The sequence below is a fragment of the Artemia sp. Qi Xiang Cuo genome, chromosome 19 (genome assembly GCF_049724085.1).
Source record: "Artemia sp. Qi Xiang Cuo chromosome 19, ASM4972408v1, whole genome shotgun sequence".
NCBI classification, from domain to species: Eukaryota; Metazoa; Arthropoda; class Branchiopoda; order Anostraca; family Artemiidae; genus Artemia; species Artemia sp. Qi Xiang Cuo.
In genome coordinates, this window is record NC_142812.1 from 49,144,149 (window position 1) to 49,166,416 (window position 22,268).

Sequence of the window (22,268 nt, forward strand, 5' to 3'; positions counted from 1 at the left end):
GTAAGTTAATTTGTAAAGACATTCATTTAGCAAAAGAAAAGTAAAATTTTTATGCAAATAAAAGCTGCATTAACTAAAAAACGATCAGAAATTATATAAAAAAACAGGTTTTTTAAACTGAAAGTAAGGAGCGACATTAAAACTTAAAACTAACAGAAATTATTCCGTATATGAAAGAGGCGTTCCCCTCCTCACCGCCACTCTCTTTAGTCTTTATATGAAAGGGGCGGTCCCCTCCAACCCCCCACGCTAATTAAGCTAATTTTTTTTATTTTTTAAAAAAAAAAATTTTGAGACAGAGTAAAACGTTAGCTTAAATAGCGCGGCTTTTTGGAGGGGCAAGCTCCTTTCCAATACGGACTAAAGAGAGAGGTGTTGAGGAGGGGACCGCCCCGGTCATGTACGGACTAATTTCTGTTCGTTTTAAGTTTTAATGTCGCTCCTTACTTTCAGTTTAAAAAACTTGTTTTTTTTATTTAATTACGGACAAAGAACAGAATTACGCTACCTTTCTTACCCAGAGGGTGGTTTTCTGGTCTGAGTTTAATAAATTGAGAAAAATTGTTAATCTTTAAAATGTGCAAATTTTGAGCTTGAACTTCAGTAATAGCGATTACATCTAAACTATATATTTTAGAAAGGGTGTCTAATTCATTGAGTTTTTCAAAGTTAAGGCTTTCAGCGTTGCTCAACAAAAGTTTGGGGAATCGAAAGCGACTTCTGAAGGTACCGTTTTTACACTTTACTTTTTTTATATCACAGATGCGGTCAGGGGTTCTAGTGGACTTCTTGACGGGGGCTAAACTTGGATATTGAGAACAACAATTATTAAATGCAAAAGGTCTCAGACCAGAGTCACCCTGGTAGGGTGGGCACAAGGGATTAAACCCATGGGTCGGAGGCGGGAAAATAAGGGAGGGAAATAAGACGGTGGTATTTTCAGGGGGTTCAACTTGGGAGGGGTTAACTGGAGTCTTAAGAGGGAAGAGATTTTGCTGGGAATATGGGTTTTTTTTCTGGGTGGTAACGGTGGAAGTTTTTTGAGTGAGCAGGGTGGATTTGGGATAAAAAAGGATGAGTATGCGCTGGCGAGCTAATTTTATTAATTGAATGAAGGGGGCTCCGCTTTTGGGTTGATTGAGAACTTGTAACTATTTTACTATTAAAAATTTTACTGCGCCTGGCTATAGCACGATAATCCCTGTTTTTCAAATGTAATAATATGCACTTAGTCTCGAAACAAAGGCCACTTTGAAATTTATGGCAGGGTTTGGAATGGGAAAGGGAGCAATAATTGTCGTTACAGTGACCAGTTGTTAAAAAAGACATACAAGGTTGAACAATGGTACAATCACTCTTTTTTAAACACTTGTTGGCCAAGTGAAAACGGCAGGCAATAGAATTCCTTCCCTGATTTGGCTTCAGGAACCGATTTACTAATAATAATCAAGCTGTCACTGACCCCTGGAACTGGAATAATGGCGGAATTCACACTTAAATTGTCACTGACCTCTGGATCTGGAATATTGATTGAGTTCTCATTTAAGCTGTCACTGACCTCTGGAACTAGGTGACCGATTAAGTTCATATTTGAGTTGACACTTGCTTCATTAATATTCATGTCTTGGGAGTTGTTGCTTGTGGATTGAATTGCAGTTGGTTTCAAATTGGTGTTTTTTTTTTTATTCGTATCCACAGACTTAACTGTTTTCTCAAATTATTTTACCCCTAATATCAATCGAAGTAGAAATTTCGTTGCTAACGAACTCGAGTTTTTTTTAACACTAAAAGGGAGGGGAGGGAAGGGTCACTGAGGAGGCTGGAATCACAAATGCCACAAGGAAAATTTTCAGTCTGGCAGTAGGCATCATTAGAAGGCTCACAATTATAATCAAAATCCGTCTGGGTACTGGCATTTTTAGTTTTAGCAGAAAATCAGTCTGGCAACTGGTTAATACTGGTAGGGGAGTAGTCTGACACTCGCTATGGGCTGCAATGAAAGCTTTACCATCCCTTTGGCAAGTCGGGGCAAGGGGGGACGACCTGATATCATCTAAAATTGCTAGTTTTTGAAGAATTTATTCCTGACAATCGGCGTCGTGGGGTATCATTAGCTTTCGAAGAATTAGGGGTGGTATATTCTTGATTTTTGGTGATGTTTTGTTTCGAGGAACAATCCAAACATAACCAGTTCTTATTCCACTGGGAACGTTCTATCCCCGCACATTGCTCATGAATGGAAGAGTTGCATGTACTACATACCAGGCAATTGATTGTTGCCCTTAATCTACACTCAGGCAACACTCTCTTAAAGTCCTTTAGTCATTTGGTTGATTAATCAAAAGGGTTAGAAAAATTCAATTCACCTGATGGCTGGTGACAAAATCCGGAAGTTAGGTCACAGTTAGTCAACTTTGTCACTGAATTGGTTGTCCTTTAGTTATTTGGTTGGTTAATATAAAGGGTTAAAAAGTTCAATTCACCTGATGGCTGGTGGCAAAATCCGGAAGTAAGGTTACAGTTAATCAACTATGTCACTGAATTAACTGAATTTAGTGCAGAAAGGCATAAACCAAATAGGTGTTAACAGGTTGAACTCTGGTTGAAGTCTTCGATTATACGTTACTTAGATAATCAATTGAGTCGAAAGGCATGAAATATTTTGGTGTTTAATAACCAAGTTCAACACTGTCAATACTGTTAAAAAATATCCGTCCAACGCTTGGGCATTGATCAACAGAACTGAATGCTGGGAGTTTATATCTTAGTGTATATCTTAGGCTATTGTTTTGTGTTGTTTTTTTAATTAATTATTTCTTCGATTTTTATATACTTTTACTTTAATTGACATGCTTTTTCCATTGCCTTTAGAAAAATGAATGTAAGCTTCCTTAAATAAAAAAGAAAATTTCGACAGAAGGTAACGACAATTTTTTTCGACTGAAACGAATGAAAATTATTACGTATATGAGGGGGGCTGCCCCCTCCTCAATTTCTCGCTCTTCACACTACAGTTTTTCAGCACTTTAAAAAAAGTTACTTGTTGTTCTAATAAAACGACCCTTGTGTTTTAGGAGTTGTTTTTAAAGAATTGACACAAAATTTAAACTTTAGCGTAAAGAACGAGGGGTTGATTAGAGGGCAACCTCCCTCATATCCGCAATAATTTCTGTTCGTTTTAAGTTTTAATGTTTGTTTAAGTTTTCTGTTCGTTTTAAGTTACTAATAATTGCTTTTGAAATGTGTAAATCAATAATTTTACGCGCATTAGTACCGACATACGTTTAAATTTTCAATTTAAATTTTGGATAAAATTGGAATATACTTTAAAATTGGCGATGAATAGTAATTTTGATAAAAAATCCTTGTTAATATTACAAACCGTTTGTTGCAATATTACAACAAGAATTTCGGTTGGATAAAAAGGAGTATTATTGTTGGTATTGTGGTAATTCTGTTGTGGTAATTGTGGTAATTGTTGGTAAATTCTGTGAGACTTTTGACCTTCTACATAACTGAAGCCATCACAACGTCTGCAATAGGATTTTCTTATCGATAAATACATTACATACATTTGTTTACATACATTGAAGTATTTCATATAAATAGAGAAAGAAATAACACCATTTTAAATTGCAGAAAACTAGCTTTATTGCAGTATTTGCTACTTCAAAGAAATTTCCTAGCGGGCTGATGATGACCTTCCTTGCCTTTTCCACCTCTGTGCTGGTAGAAATCGAATATAACATTTTAGCTAAATAGAGAAGGAATTTGATTATTTTCTACTCCCCCCTGCCTCTTTCAACATTTATCTGAAGTCTCGTGAAGAGCAAGCAGTTTGTCCATTAAAAAGTATTTTTTAGGAATCTACCCCCACCTAAACAATGACTCATCCCTCCCTTATTATAGCTGATACGCAATAACACATCGCCAAACATAGCCTAATTTCATTACAAATAAAGTGAATCAACTTAACTGAATCCAGTGCTGCCACCGTGTGACATTAATGCTTTTACAACTGGGAAGCATAAAATACAGGTATTCTTACTTTTAAATCAATCTTTTTAAATCGTACTTTTAAATTAGCTTTTCAGAATTTTAAATTTATTGTAAATTCATCCTCTTCGGGGTAAAGTCGTAGTTTTGTGCCCTAAAATAGAAAGAAAACAAGATTTTTCCCTGGTCCAATTTTTACGGTCACTGGAAAAACAGCTTTAAATTTACGCTTGAATGAGCTCCCACCCATTTATCTTAAACCTTCAGTCTGATAAAATCTCCTTTGGGAAACAACAAAACAAATAACGATGCATAGGCGATGTTTCTTCTGGAAAAAAAAGCGAAATTCCACATTTGGAAGATTGGAGCTTGAAACCTCTATGGTAGGGTTCTATAATATGATGAATGTAATAAAGAGATTTTCAATAAGATCACTTGCTTTAGGGGGGGGATGTATTTTGTTTCATTTTGCATGCAATTTAATTACTCTTTTTATTTGAGAGTGTTTTCCTAAAAGTATTTAAAAATAAACTGCTTCCTACGAAAATAAAATCCTGAAATATATTCCCTGACACCTAACCACCACTGATATTTTGGCGTTTGGCCTCCCCCCCCCTGGAAAATGTTATGCCGGTGCCCTTGTCCATGGTTCAGTACTAGCTAAAATGTTCTAAAATTGAGCTGTTCAATAATGAAAAAGATCTTCTGAAAATAAGCTAAATATTAATTTACAGAAAATAAACTCAAATTCCCATAGTGTAAGACTTTAGAGACTTTAAACTTAGGGTAAAGACTTTAAACTTAGGGTAAATAATCGTCTTTCGGAAAATACCTTCTTTAAAATCTAACTAAATTTTTTAAGTAAACCCAAGAAAAGGGATGTGTAGCAGATTTATAGATCCGTTAAAGATCCCTTAAAGACTTAGCACTTTAATTTCTACTAAAACAGCAAAACTTTCACCTTCAACTGCTTCTAAATTAAGTCACTATAAGTTTTTATTCACTAATACTTGACAAATAATTTACCCCGCTTCGACAAGATCACCATAAATCGAATCATAGTCAGATGTCGTTGCACAGTTTTTACCATAGCATAAATATTATGCAGTATAGAAAATTTGGTTCGGAAATGGGACACATCAGAGCGCGCGGTTTGGGAAGTTACCCAAAGCGTCATAGCAATAGTTTCAACAGATCTCCTATATTTCCATCGCAATGCGCTAAAAATTTGTCATTGCGCACACCCGAAGGTGGAGTCATGATGAAAGGTGTGCGACTGATGTGTCCCAAAAATCTTTAATAGAGAGTATGAGAATTTTTCATACTATGAAATATGCGTGCTGCAGTTTTACCAATGCTGCTGCAAAACTACCTCTAGCCGAAGTTTTAAGTAGACCAGAATACGGTTACTTCCAAGATCAGATTATTTACCCTAATGCTCTGGTTATTTTGGTTGTAATTTGAGCTAGAATAAATTACCTATCCAAAGCTAAGCAAGATTCTACCACATCTGATGAAGTATGTCTCATTGACTCTGCTGATTCGTCACTGTCCTTTGACAATCTATAAAAAACAAAAGTGAATGAAAAACAGACGGAATAAGACAGCTCAATTAAGAACTATATCATTATGTAACCATTTTCAAATCTAAAATTAAAAAATAGAAAGTTCTACCGAAGAGGTGGCTTATAATCAACACAAATTCTATAAGAAGGGTCATTCTTTCAGCAAGCCATTTTTTCAGCCGTTATAGACAATTTTTTCTTCCTTTTTTTTACAAGACCGTTTTTTATGACTTTTTTAATGATAGACTTGAAAAACGAAAACAAGTTTTTTTTTTGTCTGATTCAGTCTAGTTCTAACTCAATTAAGTCGTTCAAATTTTAATGACAAATACGCACTATAAAAAATATTATATTAAGTAAAGTTACAAAATACAGCTACTACAAGGTTCTCTGTCTTACTAATGCAGTTATAATGACGTAAGTAGTACCTGACATACGCAATTCAGTCACTACAATAAATAAAAGGGGGAAAAAATGAAAGTAATTAGAACTGAAATAGTTTAACGGCATTTAAGACCCTGGACTGTAAGTAAGAACTGGTAAGTTCTGCTATAGCTTGAGTTGGGGACAACCCTGCTCATTTTGCAAATAATGCTAAAACAATCAAAAAAAAAATTAAATTATAATCCTTCCCAACAGAACTAAAATATACGAATCTATTTATATTTAGTTAAAAAAAGGATACTGCAGGGACGTACCTAATAATTTTGTTTGAGGGGTGAGGGGCATTTACTACAAAAAAAATCTTGTCTGGTTATTTGAAAAGGTTGTCATCAAGGATTTTGGGGGGGGGGCACAGGGAACCCCCAGTATATGCTTGGTTGTGTACCATTCGCAGTCCTATGGAACCTTTCGTAAAATATTTGGGAGAGAGGGAGGATTGTGGAATTCAGTAGAAGTATGAAAAGGTAAGAATTTAATCCTCAGAATATACTCGGCATCAATATCAGAAAGAAGAGGACTTGAAAACGTATTTTCGATATCCGTATTTTCGTATTTTCGATAGAAGAGAACTCCAGCCAGCAAACTATTTAAATTTAATTTATAAATGTAATCAGAATTTGCATATTAAAGTGTTGTGTAATATTAGAATTTCTTAAGAAATAGTTGAGTTAATTAAATGTATGAGGAAAAAGCGAGTGAAGATTTCCATGGTATGTACAACATTAATATCAGAGAGCGATAACTTTCACATAAAAATGTGCAATTACGTTTTCATTTGATTGGACGGTTTTATCTGACAGAATTGGATGGGGAGCGAATTCATTTGAGGGGGGAGGGAATGCAAAAAAATAACATTTAATCAAGTATTTTTATTTTCCAGGTAGGGTATTAAATATCACTGCTGATTTAGTTCAAAATAATAAAAAAAATTAGCTTTAAATTTGATTGGCTTGTCATTAAATTAAATAAGAATTAGACTAGATTAAATATAGAGTAGTCACTTAAAATTTTGCTAGATTAGAAAGACCAAGTTAGAGACACTTTCTAAACTAGGAGGACTGCGAAAGATGAATTCAACTTACGAGAGATAAGCTCCAGGTACAGAGAGTATACTGGTAATTCTAGAATTACACACGGTTTGACAGGAAGCAACATTTGGTTCTGGGTCTAAAGAAAGAAGGCATATTTGACCAACGTGACTGTCACTGTTGCAGAGCCAAACTTCCTTGTTAGACGACTGGAATGTGGGAGTGGCACAGCTAAGCTGTAGGCCGGAGCGAGTTTTTCGGATTGGCAATGCTGTTATAAAATCTGGCTGTGATCGGCTTCCGGCAATTTCAGCTGCAAAACGTACAAGTATTTATATAGTAGTGAAATAGCTTATTTAGAAGAAATTAAAATAAAAGCAGTCTGAAGTATAACAAAAGCATTGCTTGCAAGGATGAGGAGCTAACCTGGGTACGATGGAAGACCGGGCGAGAGATTTAGTTCGCTTTTTTAAGCTTGGCAGAAATATGGGAATATTTTACGTGACATATTAGCAAAAATGCTATTAAAAGTGCACCCTAATCAAGATTGAAAATTGCATTCCTGAGTTGGAAAAATTACAAATTGACACTCTTGGCTATGCTCTAAAAAATTGAAATAATGTTAGAAATAAATTTTATCAATTGATATGGAGATCGTTTAAGCATGTAGGCTTGGTCAAGTCTGTCGTCTACTCCACAAAATTATATTCATTTTATGGTTTCATACTATTATATGTTATATTATTCATATGATTTTCCTTGTGTTTATATTCAATCGAAGTTCTGTTTCCCTAAAATATCGCCTTCCTCTTAAAAAAGTTTCCTGCTTTCATTTGTCTCTAGCATGCGCACAAGGAGTCATAGCTCCCTCCTAATAGTCTAATAGCTCCCTCCTAAAAGTCTAACAGAGTTGTAACATTTTCCATGGTGCATCGCACTTTGTTTCTCATATTGGTATTCATTTCATTTTAACCACCCCCTTTCCAAATGCAAGCCCTTAAAAATAAAGTCCTCCATTCAAGTTTTTCCTTACGTCAGTTTTCTTTTTCCGTTTTGCCAACTCTTTTTCTAGATACAAGCCCTCTAAATATATTACTTCATTCTGTTTTTTCCTCTGTCAGGTTCCTGTTTATTTTCCTGACCCACTTTCCAAATGTGAGCCCTCCAAAATAAATTCCTTGCCTGATACACATAGAAGTTAGATCTAGAAACGAGGAAAATACAAGTTTTCTTCAGATGATCAGTTATCTGAGACTAAAGAGCTCGCGAATTCTGAAATTTCGATCAAAATTCCGATATTTGAATTTTGAAATTTAATCATATATTTGAATTCTAACAATTTCTTATGAATCAAGTATTCTATCTTTTTTGTGAAATTGAATTGTGGTTAATAAAATGCTATAAAGCGTTTTCAAACCAAATGTAAGTCCTTTCTCAGGCAAACAAGTAGTTCCGCATCCAAGGGGTCTCATCCCCCTTCAAAAATGTCAAATAGCTAATTTCCCATATTTTTAACATCATATGCACATTTTTTTAAATCCCCCCTCCCAATCGCCAAACCCTATCTTGACACATGTCCCTAGAATAGAGGTAACTGAATTGTGCTGTAGTACAATTTTGTTTCGTTTCGTTTCTCTTTTCCCTTTTTTTATTCAAGAGAAAAAATTACAAAGAGAAAAAAAAACTAAAGTAATGTTAGAAATATTCAAACGGAAACGGTTCAGGCATGTAGGCTAGTTCAAGTTTGTTGTCCACTCCATCCAAATTATATTCATTTTCTGGATTTATACTATTATATCTTATATTGTTCAAAGGGGGCCTGAATTTTTAACACAACTCCAAAATTTATTTAACTTCAAATATTAAGTTTTGCATTTTCGACCATATTAAATATTAAGGGGGAAAAGTTTAAACTCTTTTGCTAGAAGGTCTCGCGTTTTATTCATTTCCTTGAGAATACAAGTATAGTTAATGTTTTCTTGGAATTGCTGGCCTGTGTGTCATCCTGATAGACAATTAACTTCAAAAACAAAGTTTTCTAATAAAAGTAAAGAGCCAAGTTCGAACTTAAAACGAACAAAAATTTAAAACTTCGTGATTTATTTGCAAAACGGTTTCAAACAAACTGGCTCGTGATATTTCCCTACATTTGTAGAATTATGGAAAACCAACGCTTTTAAGATTTTTAAACTAGCACAAAACGCTTTTATTAAAAAAACAGGTTTTTAGAACTTTAGGTACTATTCCCGTGCTTTTCTCTTTACTAGGTCGCAGCTATAGCTGCAACCATTAACGGTTTTAGGCCTCATAAAATGGAATATTAAACTTCTTTAATATTATTTTTTCTTTAATATTAAACTCATATAGCAAGCCAAAGAAAAGAAAAGGGGCAAAGATTTACAGAGCCATCTATACTATAGACTCTATAATCCTAGAGTCTGTAGTTTAGATGAACTTTTGGATGAACATTGGATGAACTAGGAAATTTATCCAATGATATATCTCATGGAAAATATATGTTCTAAGACCACATTGGCTATAAATGATGTTTGAAAAAAAAACGAGAAAATACACATAAAAATAACATATAATCAAAAAGTGACCAATCAAACGAGGGTGATTTTGAAGGATCTTGTGATTTTGAAATCTGTGAATAATATTTCAATTATTCTGGCTAGGTTTTTGGTTCGTTTGATTTGTAGTTTCAACTTCACTTCCAAAGGTTAATCATTTTTTGGAGGCGGGGACGTCCTTGGTGAAGGTTCTTGCCGAAATGCTTTTGTGTTTTAATTATATTTAATTGTTTTAATTATTTTCTTTAATTATATATTTTTGTCAATGTATTATGGTAAATATTCCGGGGGAATGCTAGTGGGTTTTCATGCATGATCAAGATTCTAGGAAACTAGACTTGAATTTCCGGAAATTTTATCGGCAGATAGAAGTGCTATCGCCAATATTTACAAGCTGCTAAGCAGTGAATGATAAAGAAAGCTACGTTAATGTTTTTAGAATATGTTGTCGGTTTTAAGGGTTTTGCCATGGCGTCCTTTTTTGCCTGTATTTTGGTTTTATATTTCTGCGTAATTTTTGCGTAATTTTATTAAAATTTTTGCGTAATATTTTTTTTGCGTGATAATAAAAATCTAATAATAAAGATAAAAAAAATTTGCGTAAATTTTGCGTAATAATATTAAATTTTTGCGTATATTTTGCGTAATTTTATATTTTTGCGTATATGTCACTTTTTAGTGGGTTTTATCGACTTGATAAACCATTTCTCTATCAAATGACCCAATTCACTTGAATAGAACGATTTCACTTTTATGGGAAAATGGCACAATTTTCAGCTTGGCATTTTTAACAAACTACGCCACTTTTTTTATCTAATAATGCTACACAAATACTGTCATAACTAATAAAGACTAGATACAAAAAATTAAGAGAGAAAAAACAGGTTTAATTTAAATAAAGCAGTGGAGCAAAAAAAGGGTAAACAAAACAAGAACAAAACTTTAAATAATAAAAAAAAATACGAAAAATCCTATTTTTTTTATCCTTTGTTTTGTTCCACTGTTTTAATTAAGTTAAAACCATTTTTCTCTCTTAATTTCTGTAAATAGAAATAAATAGAAAAAGGAGTAAATGGAAATTTCTAATAAACTATTTAAGGACTAATTATACTGCGGCCCAATACACGATACACGATATACTGCAGCCCAATACACGATACCATACCATAAACATTAGAGCTTTTTATAGCATAGGAGGGTCGATTTTCTTGAAAAGTACCAATTCTTCCGATATAAGATATTACTCTCTGACTAAGGCTGCATTCCAGAGTCGGACAAAAGTTACTAAAAACTGAAATTTCCCTGCTTTCGTTATCGTAACAGCTGGAACGATGGGATAGTAACTTTGATTTTAATTTCTTAGTAACTTTTACTAAAGATAGCCAACAGACCTCCTTCTAAAAGCAAAGCTGCATCATTATCATTATTGTTATTGGTATTAGATCCAAAAACATTGGAAATAATATTGGAATGAAAAAGAGATGGACACAATCGGAATTTCTAATGATTATGCACTCTCAAGCCAAATAAGCCCATAGTTACTTCACAACCATTGCTGGTGGATGTCAAAAATAAGTAACTTCTGTAATTTATATAAAGTTACTAGGGCTGTCAACTGGGAATGCGACTTAAATTTAGAAATGTTTCCAATTTTTTCGTGAGACCCTCAGGCTCTTCATATAAAAATTGCGGCAATTTTTAAAAAAACTCTCGTAAAAAACAAAATCAGAATTTTACCCAGATTGTTGCCATTTCATCTATAAATACTACCGTAAAAAACAAATTATAGTTATTGTACGAAATGGTAGCATTCGTGCCCTGACTACAGTCACATCCAAGAAACGACTATTTACCCTAGGTATTCTGGGTCATTTTTTTGTCACAACCTACGGAGGAAGCAGTAGCTATTAGCAACTGTAGAAGAAGCAATTACAGTCTCAGGTCAACAGAAAAAATATTTTTTTTTTCAAAGCTAAGAAGAGCAGTCAAAAACATACCTAGTTTAGCTTTAGTTTGATGGAATGCTTCTTCCCATGTAGCTCGGTGCTCGGGATTAGAAAATGCTACTTGAAATAATTCAGCTGAATCCCTGAGAGAAAATAAGAATCCAAATAAAAATAACGTAAACAAAAAACACCATAGTACCTTTATATACGTAGATATTTTTTTTTTTTAATTAAGGCTTTTAATGAATTTTCTCGGACTTCTGACCTATCTAGATCGTTTTTTTTATGTGAAAATATCAAAAGATACCAATTTTCCCGATAAAATATGGAGCCGTTTTCGTGAACATACATAAATAAATATATACACAATAATTGCTCAGTCATAAAGATAGTATATATATGTATATATACATATATATATACATATATATATATATATATATATATATATATATATATATATATATATATATATATATATATATATATATATATATATATATATATATATATATATACTATCTTTATAAGTGAGCAATAATTGTGTATATATTTGTGTATGTATGTATGAATTTTCTCAAAAACGGCTCCATATTGTTTCGGGAAAATTCGTATCTTGGGATATTCTCACATAAAAAAAAATATAGATAAGTCAAAAGTCTGTCAAGATTCGTTAAGAGGGTTAATTTTGGTTTTCGCAAATGACGTCATGTACTATGTTAGTACATCATCCAAGCATTTCTTATGACATCATATATGGCATCATATAAGTATTTTTTATATGGTGTCATACATAGCATAAATAAAATTGTTGAGTTTCCAACGCAACAGTTATTTATATAATATAATGTCTTATGGAAGGCCCAAAAACCGAAAATTTGCAGTTGCAGTTACTATAAATGATGATTCTTTGGAACCAACACCTGAGCTATCAAATATGATAAGATGTGAAATTCGACAACCTTCACCAATACCGACAGCTAAAGCAAACGCCATTGCTTTATTGTCTGAAGTAATCAAAATCGAAAAACGTATCAATAATGAACATGAAGAGCAAATACACCGACAGTTAGAAGATATTCGAAAACGAAAATCAGAGCGTGTTAAAAATAAAATGAAAAGCAAAGACACACGCGGTTAGAAGACATACGAAACTGTGCAATTGAGCGACTCAAAAATGAAAATGAAGAGCAGCTAGTCAATGAAAATCAACCTGGACAACGAGAATGAAAACGTGTCAAAATTTAAAATGATAGCGATGATGATTGAGTTTGGGATTTTTACATGGATAAAGTCATCAATGACTACTATACCTATGACAACTATATATATATATATATATATATATATATATATATATATATATATATATATATATATATATATATATATATATATATATATATATATATATATATATATATATATATATATATATATATATATATATATATATATATATATATATATATATATATATATAACATATATATCTTTACATATATATATATTAAATTCATTTAATATATTTTCAATATTAATTTATTTACATATGATTGATAGATCATATGAAAACAAAAGGAATGTGAAGAAAGTGGAGAAAGCATTAAAATATGAACTAAGGAGGTGTGAAGTGGAGGCCATGGATGAAATTGTCGAGGATCTGTAAGATGCAGCTAGACGACATAATAGTAAAATACTGTACTGGCATGTTAATAAATTTAGAGGGAGTAGTCCCCTCCTCAACGCCTCGCTCTTTACACTAAATTTTTTTATTTTTTTAAAAAATAAAGTTGTTATACATAGTCAAACTTTAGCGTAAAGTGCGAGGCGTTGAGGAGGGGACAGTCCCTTTCATATAAGGAATAATTTCTGTTCGCTGTAAGTTTTAATGTTGCTCCTTACTTTCAGTTAAAAAAACTTTTATTTTTATTTAATTTCTGATCGTTTTTTAGTTAATGCAGCTTTTATTTTGGCTCGCCGTCATTGAATAAGTAAACAAAATATGCATAAAAATTTTACTTTTCTTTTGCTAAATGGCTGTCTCTAAATTTGTTTCTGACGTAATTTACAAATTAACTTACGTAACGAACTTCTATATTCGTATATTTTTCTTCTGGCAAAAAATACAAAGTTGCAGATTTTTGAAGATATGAGCTTGAAACCTATGTTATAGGGTTTTCTCATACGCTGAATCTGACGGTGTGATTTTTATTAAAATTCTTCCACTTTCAGGGGATGTTTCCCCCCTCTTTAAAAAATCAGGTAAATATCCTCAGGCTCGTAGCCTTTGATGAGTAATGCTAAACTTAATGAAATTTATATATTTAGAATCAGCATTATAAACACATTCTTTTGATATATTTATTGACATCAAAATTCCGTTTTTAAAAGTTTTGATTACTATTGAGCCGTATCGCTTGTTTTTTTTATTGTTTTGTTTTATTAAGTATATGTTATTACGTATATGATGGGGTTGTCCCCTTAGTCAATACCACGCTCTTTACGTTAAAAGTTAAAAATTTCTTTAATTAACAAACCAATGAATCACAAAGGCCGTTTAATTAGAATAGATAGCTCTTTTGAAAGAACTAAAAAAAAATGTAGCGTAAAGAGCGAGGTATTGACTTGGGGGAGAACCCCCTCATATACGTAATAATTTCTGTTCATTTTAAGTCCTAATGTTGCTTCTTACTTTCAGTTGAAAAAACTTGTTTTTTTTTAATTTAATTTATGATCGTTTTTTAAATAATGCTTGGAAATACGGCGCCCCCTTCATAGAAATGTTTCTTACCCCAAAGAAACATCCTCCACGGAAAGATTCTCCCGAGTAACCCCCTCCTCGAGCTCCCCCCCCCCACCAGAAAAAAATTCTATTCGAAAATGTCTGTATACTTCCCAATAACCAATACAATATGTAAGCAATGGGCAAAGTTCATAACTTGCAGCCCTTCCCCTGGGAACTGTGGGGGATTAAGTCATCGTAAAAGACATATTTATTAGATTTTCGACTATGCTGAACAAAATAAATATCTCAAAATTTTAATTGGGTGACTTTGAGAAAAAAATAAGCGTGGGAGGGGGCCTAGTTGCCCTCCATTGTTTTTCGTCACTTAAAAAGGGCGCTAGAACTTTTAATTTCCGTTCCAATGAGCCCTCTTACGATATTCTAGGACCACTGGGTCAATACGATTACCCCTGAGGAAAAAAAAAAAAAAAAAAACCGAAAAAAAAATAAACACGCACCCGTGATCTTTCATCTGGCAAAAATACAAAGTTCCACATTTTTGTAGATAGGAGCTTGAAACCTCTACAGTAGGGTTCTCTGATACGCTGAATATAATGGCGTGAATTTCATTAAGGTTCTGTAACTTTTAGGGGGTCTTTCCCCCTTTTTTCGAAAATCAGCAAAATTTTCTCAGGCGCGTAACTTTTGATGGGTAAGAATAAATAGGAAATAGGAACTTCCTGGGAGGGTGTAAAAAGGGAGGCTTTGAATAGATTGGGATGGAGGAGGAGCGTGTGTAGCTGTGTTGGCCTCAGGCGGCTTGGTGCTGCGGTGATTTGTTAGTAGTAGTGGTAGTAGTATTATAAATAATTAGACAGAGTAGAAATAAAATTATTTAATAGTAGACAACTCAAGGTTAATACTTGGTATCCAAGCATAATTAACTGGTGAAAATAATTACCATAAATAAAAATTTGTAATAGCATAATTAATTTGATAAAAAGGATAAAAGTATTTAACCATAATTGTTATAAATTTGATTGATAATCAATGCCGTACGCAGGAAAGAGGGAGGAGTTTGGACCCTTTATTCACTAAAAAAAAAAAAAAAAAAAATAAAGCCCAAAATGAAAATAAAATATTTTTATAAAATAACCAATACAAACACTCAGTTTTAAAAACCCACTTTTCGAATACGAAATGGTCTTAAAGATCCAAAAAGGACTATTTCTATAGTTTACACTCTCATCCAAGAATATCTAAGGACCCAAATTTGAAAGGAGGCATTCACCCTCCTTAGCCCCTCCCTCCTAAGCACCTTCGGAAACAATTATACTTCCCTAAATTATTAAAATTAACAAAGAAGATGAAAGTCGGAAGTATTTGAGTCGCAAATGCTATTGTGTATTTTAAATTTTTACATCTCCTTTGTCTTTACAAAGAAAGGGCTTATACCCACAAATAGGATCCTCAAATAGGATACAGGATAATGATCCTCCAGAACCACTGGTAGTGCCCACAGCTTGGACAATAGTCAACGTTTCACTCGCCGGGTCTTTCTTTCAGGGATCCAGGCTTCCTATTTTATGATCGAAGTTATTTGGTTTTCGTATCCTAACAAGAGAGCATGCGTTTTTTTTTACTTTTTTGTACCTGGAGTCTAAGGGCAGGCACCAATACATCATTGCATAGATTGCAAACATATGATAGGTTTCATGAAAAGGTGACATATTCTATACATAATTTGGGAAGTATAGTCTGTTTTGCCTCACGACTTAAGGATCGAGTTGGAACTTGTAGGAGTAGTTCTTTTTAGAAAAAGGAAACAAGAGGAGTTTTACATTTGGACAAAGGGAGAAAACTATTTTGTTCCGATCCTCAAAAAATATCGCACTTGCGTTTTTTTTATTTTTTAATGCGTGTCTTACGACACGCTAATTGGTTAGTATATTCACAATAACCTATGAGAGTGAGACGAAAAAGTGAGCCTACAAAAAGTGGAAGTGAGAGAATATGAATAAAATTAGATTAACACTAGCCTAAACAGAGTAAAAAACAGAGAGGGAGAGAAAAGGAAGGAGAGATAGGATGAAATAGAGGGAAAAGGCAGAAGGAAACAGAGAGAGAGAGAGAGAGAGAGTGACAGAGAGATAGAGCGAGAGAGAGAGAGAGACAGAGAAAGACGGATATAGAGAACTTTTAAAGCAGGGATTAATGTGCATGAACTGTGGAGACACAAAGTAGTGTGAGTGACAATGTAAGGGAATGACTTTCTTTGGATAAGCCGACTGTAAAAAGTGGGAGTGACCAAACGTGAATTAAACTGAATTAACACTGACCTAAACAGGGTGAAGAAGGAGAGAGAGGGAGAGAGTGACATAAAGGGAGAAAGGTTGAAAGAGTCATAGAAAGAGACAGTGACAGAGAGACAGAGAAATGAAGAGAGAGAAACATGAAGTCAGAGCTTACTGTGCATGAACTGTGAGTTCCAGGATACTGAGCTGGGAGTCCGAGGCTTGTTTTTCCACTAGATGGCGTGAGATGTTTGCTGATATGTCTTTAATTATGTCATCCAGGGCACTATGACCCACATGTAGATTGCTTGAAAGCTCTGCTATCTTTGATAATGTTACCAAATCTTCATCAAAACTTTCACAGTCCTTGAAACCACTTCTCCTAATCGAGTCTTCTCGGGCTAAAGAAAGAATGAGATCTCTAGAATCCTATCTAAGAGTGATATAAGGCAAGAGTAATGAGCAAAAATTATTTACATATTTCTACAAAATGATGTATCGCTTTATATACATATATATATATATATACACACACACACACACACACACACACACACACACACACACACACACACACACACACACACACACACACACACACACACACACACACACACACACACACACACACACACACACACACACACACACACACACACACACACACACACACACACACACACACACACACACACACACACACACACACACACACACACACACACACACACACACACACACACACACACACACACACACACACACACACACACACACACACACACACACACACACACACACACACACACACACACACACACACACACACACACACACACACACACACACACACACACACACACACACACACACACACACACACACACACACACACACACACACACACACACATATATATATATATATATATATATATATATATATATATATATATATATATATATATAGCTGAGTACAAAAGTTGGAGTTTTTCAGGCGCTCGAGGTTAGTATGGGGTCAGCGTTCTGTCAAGTTCCTTCTTCTGTCCCTATCTCCGGAAGCCCTGCTTGAATGGCCTCATAATGGCGACAAATTAGATCTTTCACGTGTTTGCTTAATCAGAGTCTTGATTGAAAACAGTGATACATAGTTACCTTGAGGAGTGGCAATCCTCGAGGAAATTATAGCCTAGTAAACAACATAGCATTGGACTAGATTATAGTTAAATGGAAATTCTTTTGGTTTTATTGGTATTGGTGGGCTTTTCAGGGCTGAGTAACTCATTCTCAGATATGTTATATATCATGGGCTGCCTCCTCGTTGCTTTAAGATATTTGCAGGTGTTAATATGCAAAAAGTTGGAGGTAGTAGGCTTTAGATTGCTTGTGCACAAAGCCGACTGTTGTCGATGGAAGATTATTGCCGAGTGCAAAAAACCACGTAGTGACGAAGAAGGACCTAGGATTGCACAAGGCCTCCATTCAGCTGGAGGTCCCAGGGACTTCTTACTTTCCAGCTCTTGGCCGGATTAAGTGCTTTTTGTGCACTATAAAAGAAATATTAGTCACTGACTTCACTCGTGTTACCCTTTTGGCTCTTAGGGCTATAGAAATTTCAATGACATAAATAATGTAGAAATTGCGACTTGGAACGTTACGAACATTACGATAACATTAAGAAACAAATATCGTATTGAGATTTTGACTGATGAATTTACACTTTCTTTAACTGGAATTGTTGAAAGTTTAAGAAGCTCATCTTTTGAGATTTGGAAACATTAAACAAGGTTGTAGAAGATTTATTTATTCAGGTAGGGAGGGTGGGGTACATAGACTGGCAGTAGGAATTATGATAAATAAGGAAGCTTCCAAGTCTTGCTTAGGTTGAAAATATAGTAACACTTGAATTCCAGTTGCTAATTTTATGACAGAAAAGAGCAAGATATAATTCATTCTGGTATTTACCATGGTTGAATCGACTGATGACACAGTAGTGGCTCAGATAGATTTTATTTAGAGCTAAATAAATAAATAGATAGGAAAGCAGGCAAAAATACGGTATTTTTATTAGAATATTTTAATGTGCAGGTACATTGAAAAAGGGATAGATGGTATTCTAGCCTTAGTAAATTTGACATAGGAAAAAAATAGCTACAGTTATAGACTGCTGAAACTTTGTAGGTATGAAAGCTTAGTCATAACCAACAAGGTATTTGATCATCAAATAGTCCTGTGGTTAATATGGAAAAGTAAGGCGCCTTTACAGGAAAGTAAGACGTCCAAGCTTATTGATTATATTATTTTAATTCGAAGATAGCAGGACCGATACATGACATTAGATTATATTGGAGTATTTTTACTGATTTTAAAAATAAAAGTCATCGTCTAGGAGTGTCTAGAGTTATTTTAAAGCGGAAATTTGGGAAGAGCAACTATCTTCAGGGAAATTATGACGTTGAAAGACTCCAAAATAAGAATTTGAGAAGAATTTTCTAATAACAGTTGGAAATGAAACTGGAGGATCGAAATTTGACAATATATAAAATGGATAGAACAATTTTAGGAAAATAGTTCCTAAATCATTCCCCCAAAAACATCCAATCAAAATTTTGAGATAGCCATTTTGTTCAGCATAGGAAATTTCCCGATAGAAATTGATTTCCCGATAGAAAATGTATTTTTGAGGAGGACACTCCCCCACAACCCCTAGGGCAAGGGTTTTAAGTTGTGTCCTGGGGGCATATAAGGCTTTTAGAGAAGGTGTTGTCGTATAAACTTCAAAACACGATCATTCAATTGGAAATTCAAAGGGCTAGTACCCTTTTTAATAGTCGAAAGTGATTGGAGGGCAACTAGCCCCCCCCACGCCTATCATTCCTTCAAAATTATCCAATTAAAATTTTGAGATAGCCATTTTTGTTCTCCATAGTTGATTTTCATATAGAAAATATGTTTTTGAGGAGGACAATCCCCCACAATCCTCAAGGCAAGGGTTTTAAGTTATACCCTGAGGGCATATAAAGCTTTTATAGAAGGCGGTGTCGTAGAAACTTCAAAAAAGGCTCATTCGATTGGAAATTCAAAGAGCTAGTCCCTTTTTAGTAGTCGAAAGTGATTTGAGGGCAACTAACCCCCCTCTCACGCCCGCCTTTTCCCCAAACACATCCAATCAAAATTTTGAGACAGCCATTTTATTAAACGTAGTTTTAAGTTCTGGAAATTAGGTCTTTGAGGATGACAACTCCCCCACAGCCCTCAAAGCAAGGGTTTTAAGTTATGCCCTGGGGGCATATAAGATTTTGTATAGACATCATTGTTGTATAAAATTCAGAGAGGGCTCATTTGATTGAATATTGAAAGTTCTAGTTCTCTTTTTAAGCGTCAAAAGATGTTGGATGGTCACCAGCTTACCCCCCCCCCAACCCTATAACAATTTTAAGATAGCTATATTGTTGAAAATAGTTCAAATTTCATATAACAAAAATTTCGTTGTTGACACAAACCACCAGCGCCCGGGGGCATGCGTTGTAAATTATGCTCTGGGGGCATATATGGGTCTTATGGAAGGGATGCTCGTATTAGTTTCAAAGAGGTATCATTTGATTGGAAATTGAAAGTTTAGTTCACTTTTTAAAGTCAAAAGAGATTGGAGGGCACCTAGCCCCCCCTCCACGCCCTTTTTTGCTCAAACCCATCCGATAAGAACTTTGACAGAGATAGCTTTTTTTTAAAATAGTTCAAAGACCATTTAACGAAAACTCAGGGGTCAACACAGCCCCCCAGGGCCCGCGGGCAGGGGTTGTAAGTTATGCCCTGGGGGAATATATGGTTCTTATTGAAGGGATACTCGTAAAAAATTCAGAGATGGCTCATTTGATTGGAAATTGAAAGTTCTAGTTAAGTCTTTTCAAGTCAAAAGATATTGGAGGGCAACTAGCCCCCCAAGCCACTTTTCCCCAAATGCATCCAATAATAATTTTGAGATAGGCATTAAGTTAAAAATTCTCAAAAGTCAGATAACAAAACTCAGGTCTCTTCACAACTCCCAGGGCCCGGGGGCATGCGTTGTAAGTTATGCCCTGGGGCATATATTGTTCGTATGAAAGGGATGCTCGTATAAACTTCAGAGAGGGCTGAGAGAAGGAGGTCATACCCAAACTCTTGTTTGTGGTGATTTTTGTTTGTTTTAAGCTTAATTTGCATATTCAATTTAAGTTTCACTCGTTTTAAGATTTATTAATTAATTTACATTAATACCTATGGTATGTTTGTTTGCATTGATTGTTTATTTAATTTTTGTTCGTTTTAAGTTTCATTTCTACTTCAATAAGAAAGTATTATTTCGTTTTAAGCTTGATTTTCATATTCAATCTAAGCATTACTCGCTTTAAGATCTATTTATTCATTTATATTATTACTTGTTGAATGTGTTTACTATGATTGTTTATTTAATTTTTGTTTGTTTTGGATTTCATTTATTCTTTAATAGTAATTTCTGGTCGTTTTGAGTTTGAATTTTAAAAGGTATTTGTATCTGCTGAGCTTAAGTTTAAAATGGCCTTTACTTTTCTTTGAAAAACTTATTTTTTCGGAAAGTTTTTTTTAATTAATGTAAAGGTAAAGGTAAAGAATACGGCATTGGAATTTACAATCCCTACCGGTAGTGCTGATTTCCGTTTCATGGCCCTTCAGCCAGAAGGTCCAATGGGGGGTTGGTGGCCAGCCATCCTCTGCTGTCGCATATCCTTCCTGTTTACCTTCACGAGATTTCTCCAGGTACCCTTTAAGAGCTGGGTCGACTCTGGCTGAGCTTACAGAGTCACACCACTGACCCCCGTCCCAAACCAAATAATTGGATACACTAGGATTCGAACCCTCGCCCCCTCGGACAAGATAAATAAGCAAAATTTATCAGAGCCAATACCATGTCCATCAAACAATTTTACCGGGGCAAATGCCACTATGACTGACACCTTGCTCTTTCTGTCATAAAATAAGCAACTAGAATTCTATTAGTAATATAATCCCAAGCTAAGAAAGACTTGGAAGCATCCTTAACCATAATAACTCCTACTCCCTGCCTATCTAGCCCGTACTCCCCACGTGAATAAATAAATATTATGCCACCTAATCTCATATTTCCAAATCCCAGGAGATGAGTTTATGAAACTTTTAACAAGTACAGTTTAAAAAGTCTAATTTCGTCAGTCCATATCTCATTACGATAATTTGTTTTTAATGTTGCAACGGTACAAGTCGCAATTTTCACATTATTTAAGTCATTGAAATTGTTATAGCCTTACGAACTGTAATGGATTCTACCAGTGAAGTCTGGGACTAATATTTCTTCTCAAATCTACACAAAGCACTTAATCCAGCAACGAACTGGACAGAAAAATGGCTCTGGGACCTCTGGTTGAATGGAGGTTTTGTGCAATCCTAGACCCCTCTTAGACACTGATTGCTTTTCCATACTTGGTCATGCTTTCCCATCAACAACAGTCGGTTTTCTGTACAAGCAATCTAAGGCCTATTACTTCCAACTTATTACATATTAACCTAACCTTAAATCTTTCCTTATGACACGCTACTCCCCCCAAATATCTTAAAGGAATGAGGAGGCAGCCAATGCTAAATAATATATCTGAGAATGAGATATTTAGCCCTAAAAAGCCCACCAACACAAATTAAACCC

At 34.5% G+C, this 22,268-nt stretch overlaps 1 protein-coding gene across 1 annotated transcript in view; it reads right to left on the reverse strand.

Annotated features, from left to right (window-relative positions):
* LOC148940948 (rho guanine nucleotide exchange factor 17) overlaps nt 1-22,268 on the reverse strand; it is a 57,108-nt gene that overhangs the window by 32,614 nt on the left and 2,226 nt on the right. The window contains exons 2-5 of the mRNA XM_089105698.1: nt 16,750-16,975; nt 11,604-11,695; nt 7,088-7,346; nt 5,476-5,559 (exon numbers count right to left, since the gene is read on the reverse strand). Of these exons, the coding sequence (XP_088961824.1) occupies nt 5,476-5,559; nt 7,088-7,346; nt 11,604-11,695; nt 16,750-16,975 (661 nt within the window). The remainder of the gene's footprint in view (nt 1-5,475; nt 5,560-7,087; nt 7,347-11,603; nt 11,696-16,749; nt 16,976-22,268) is intronic.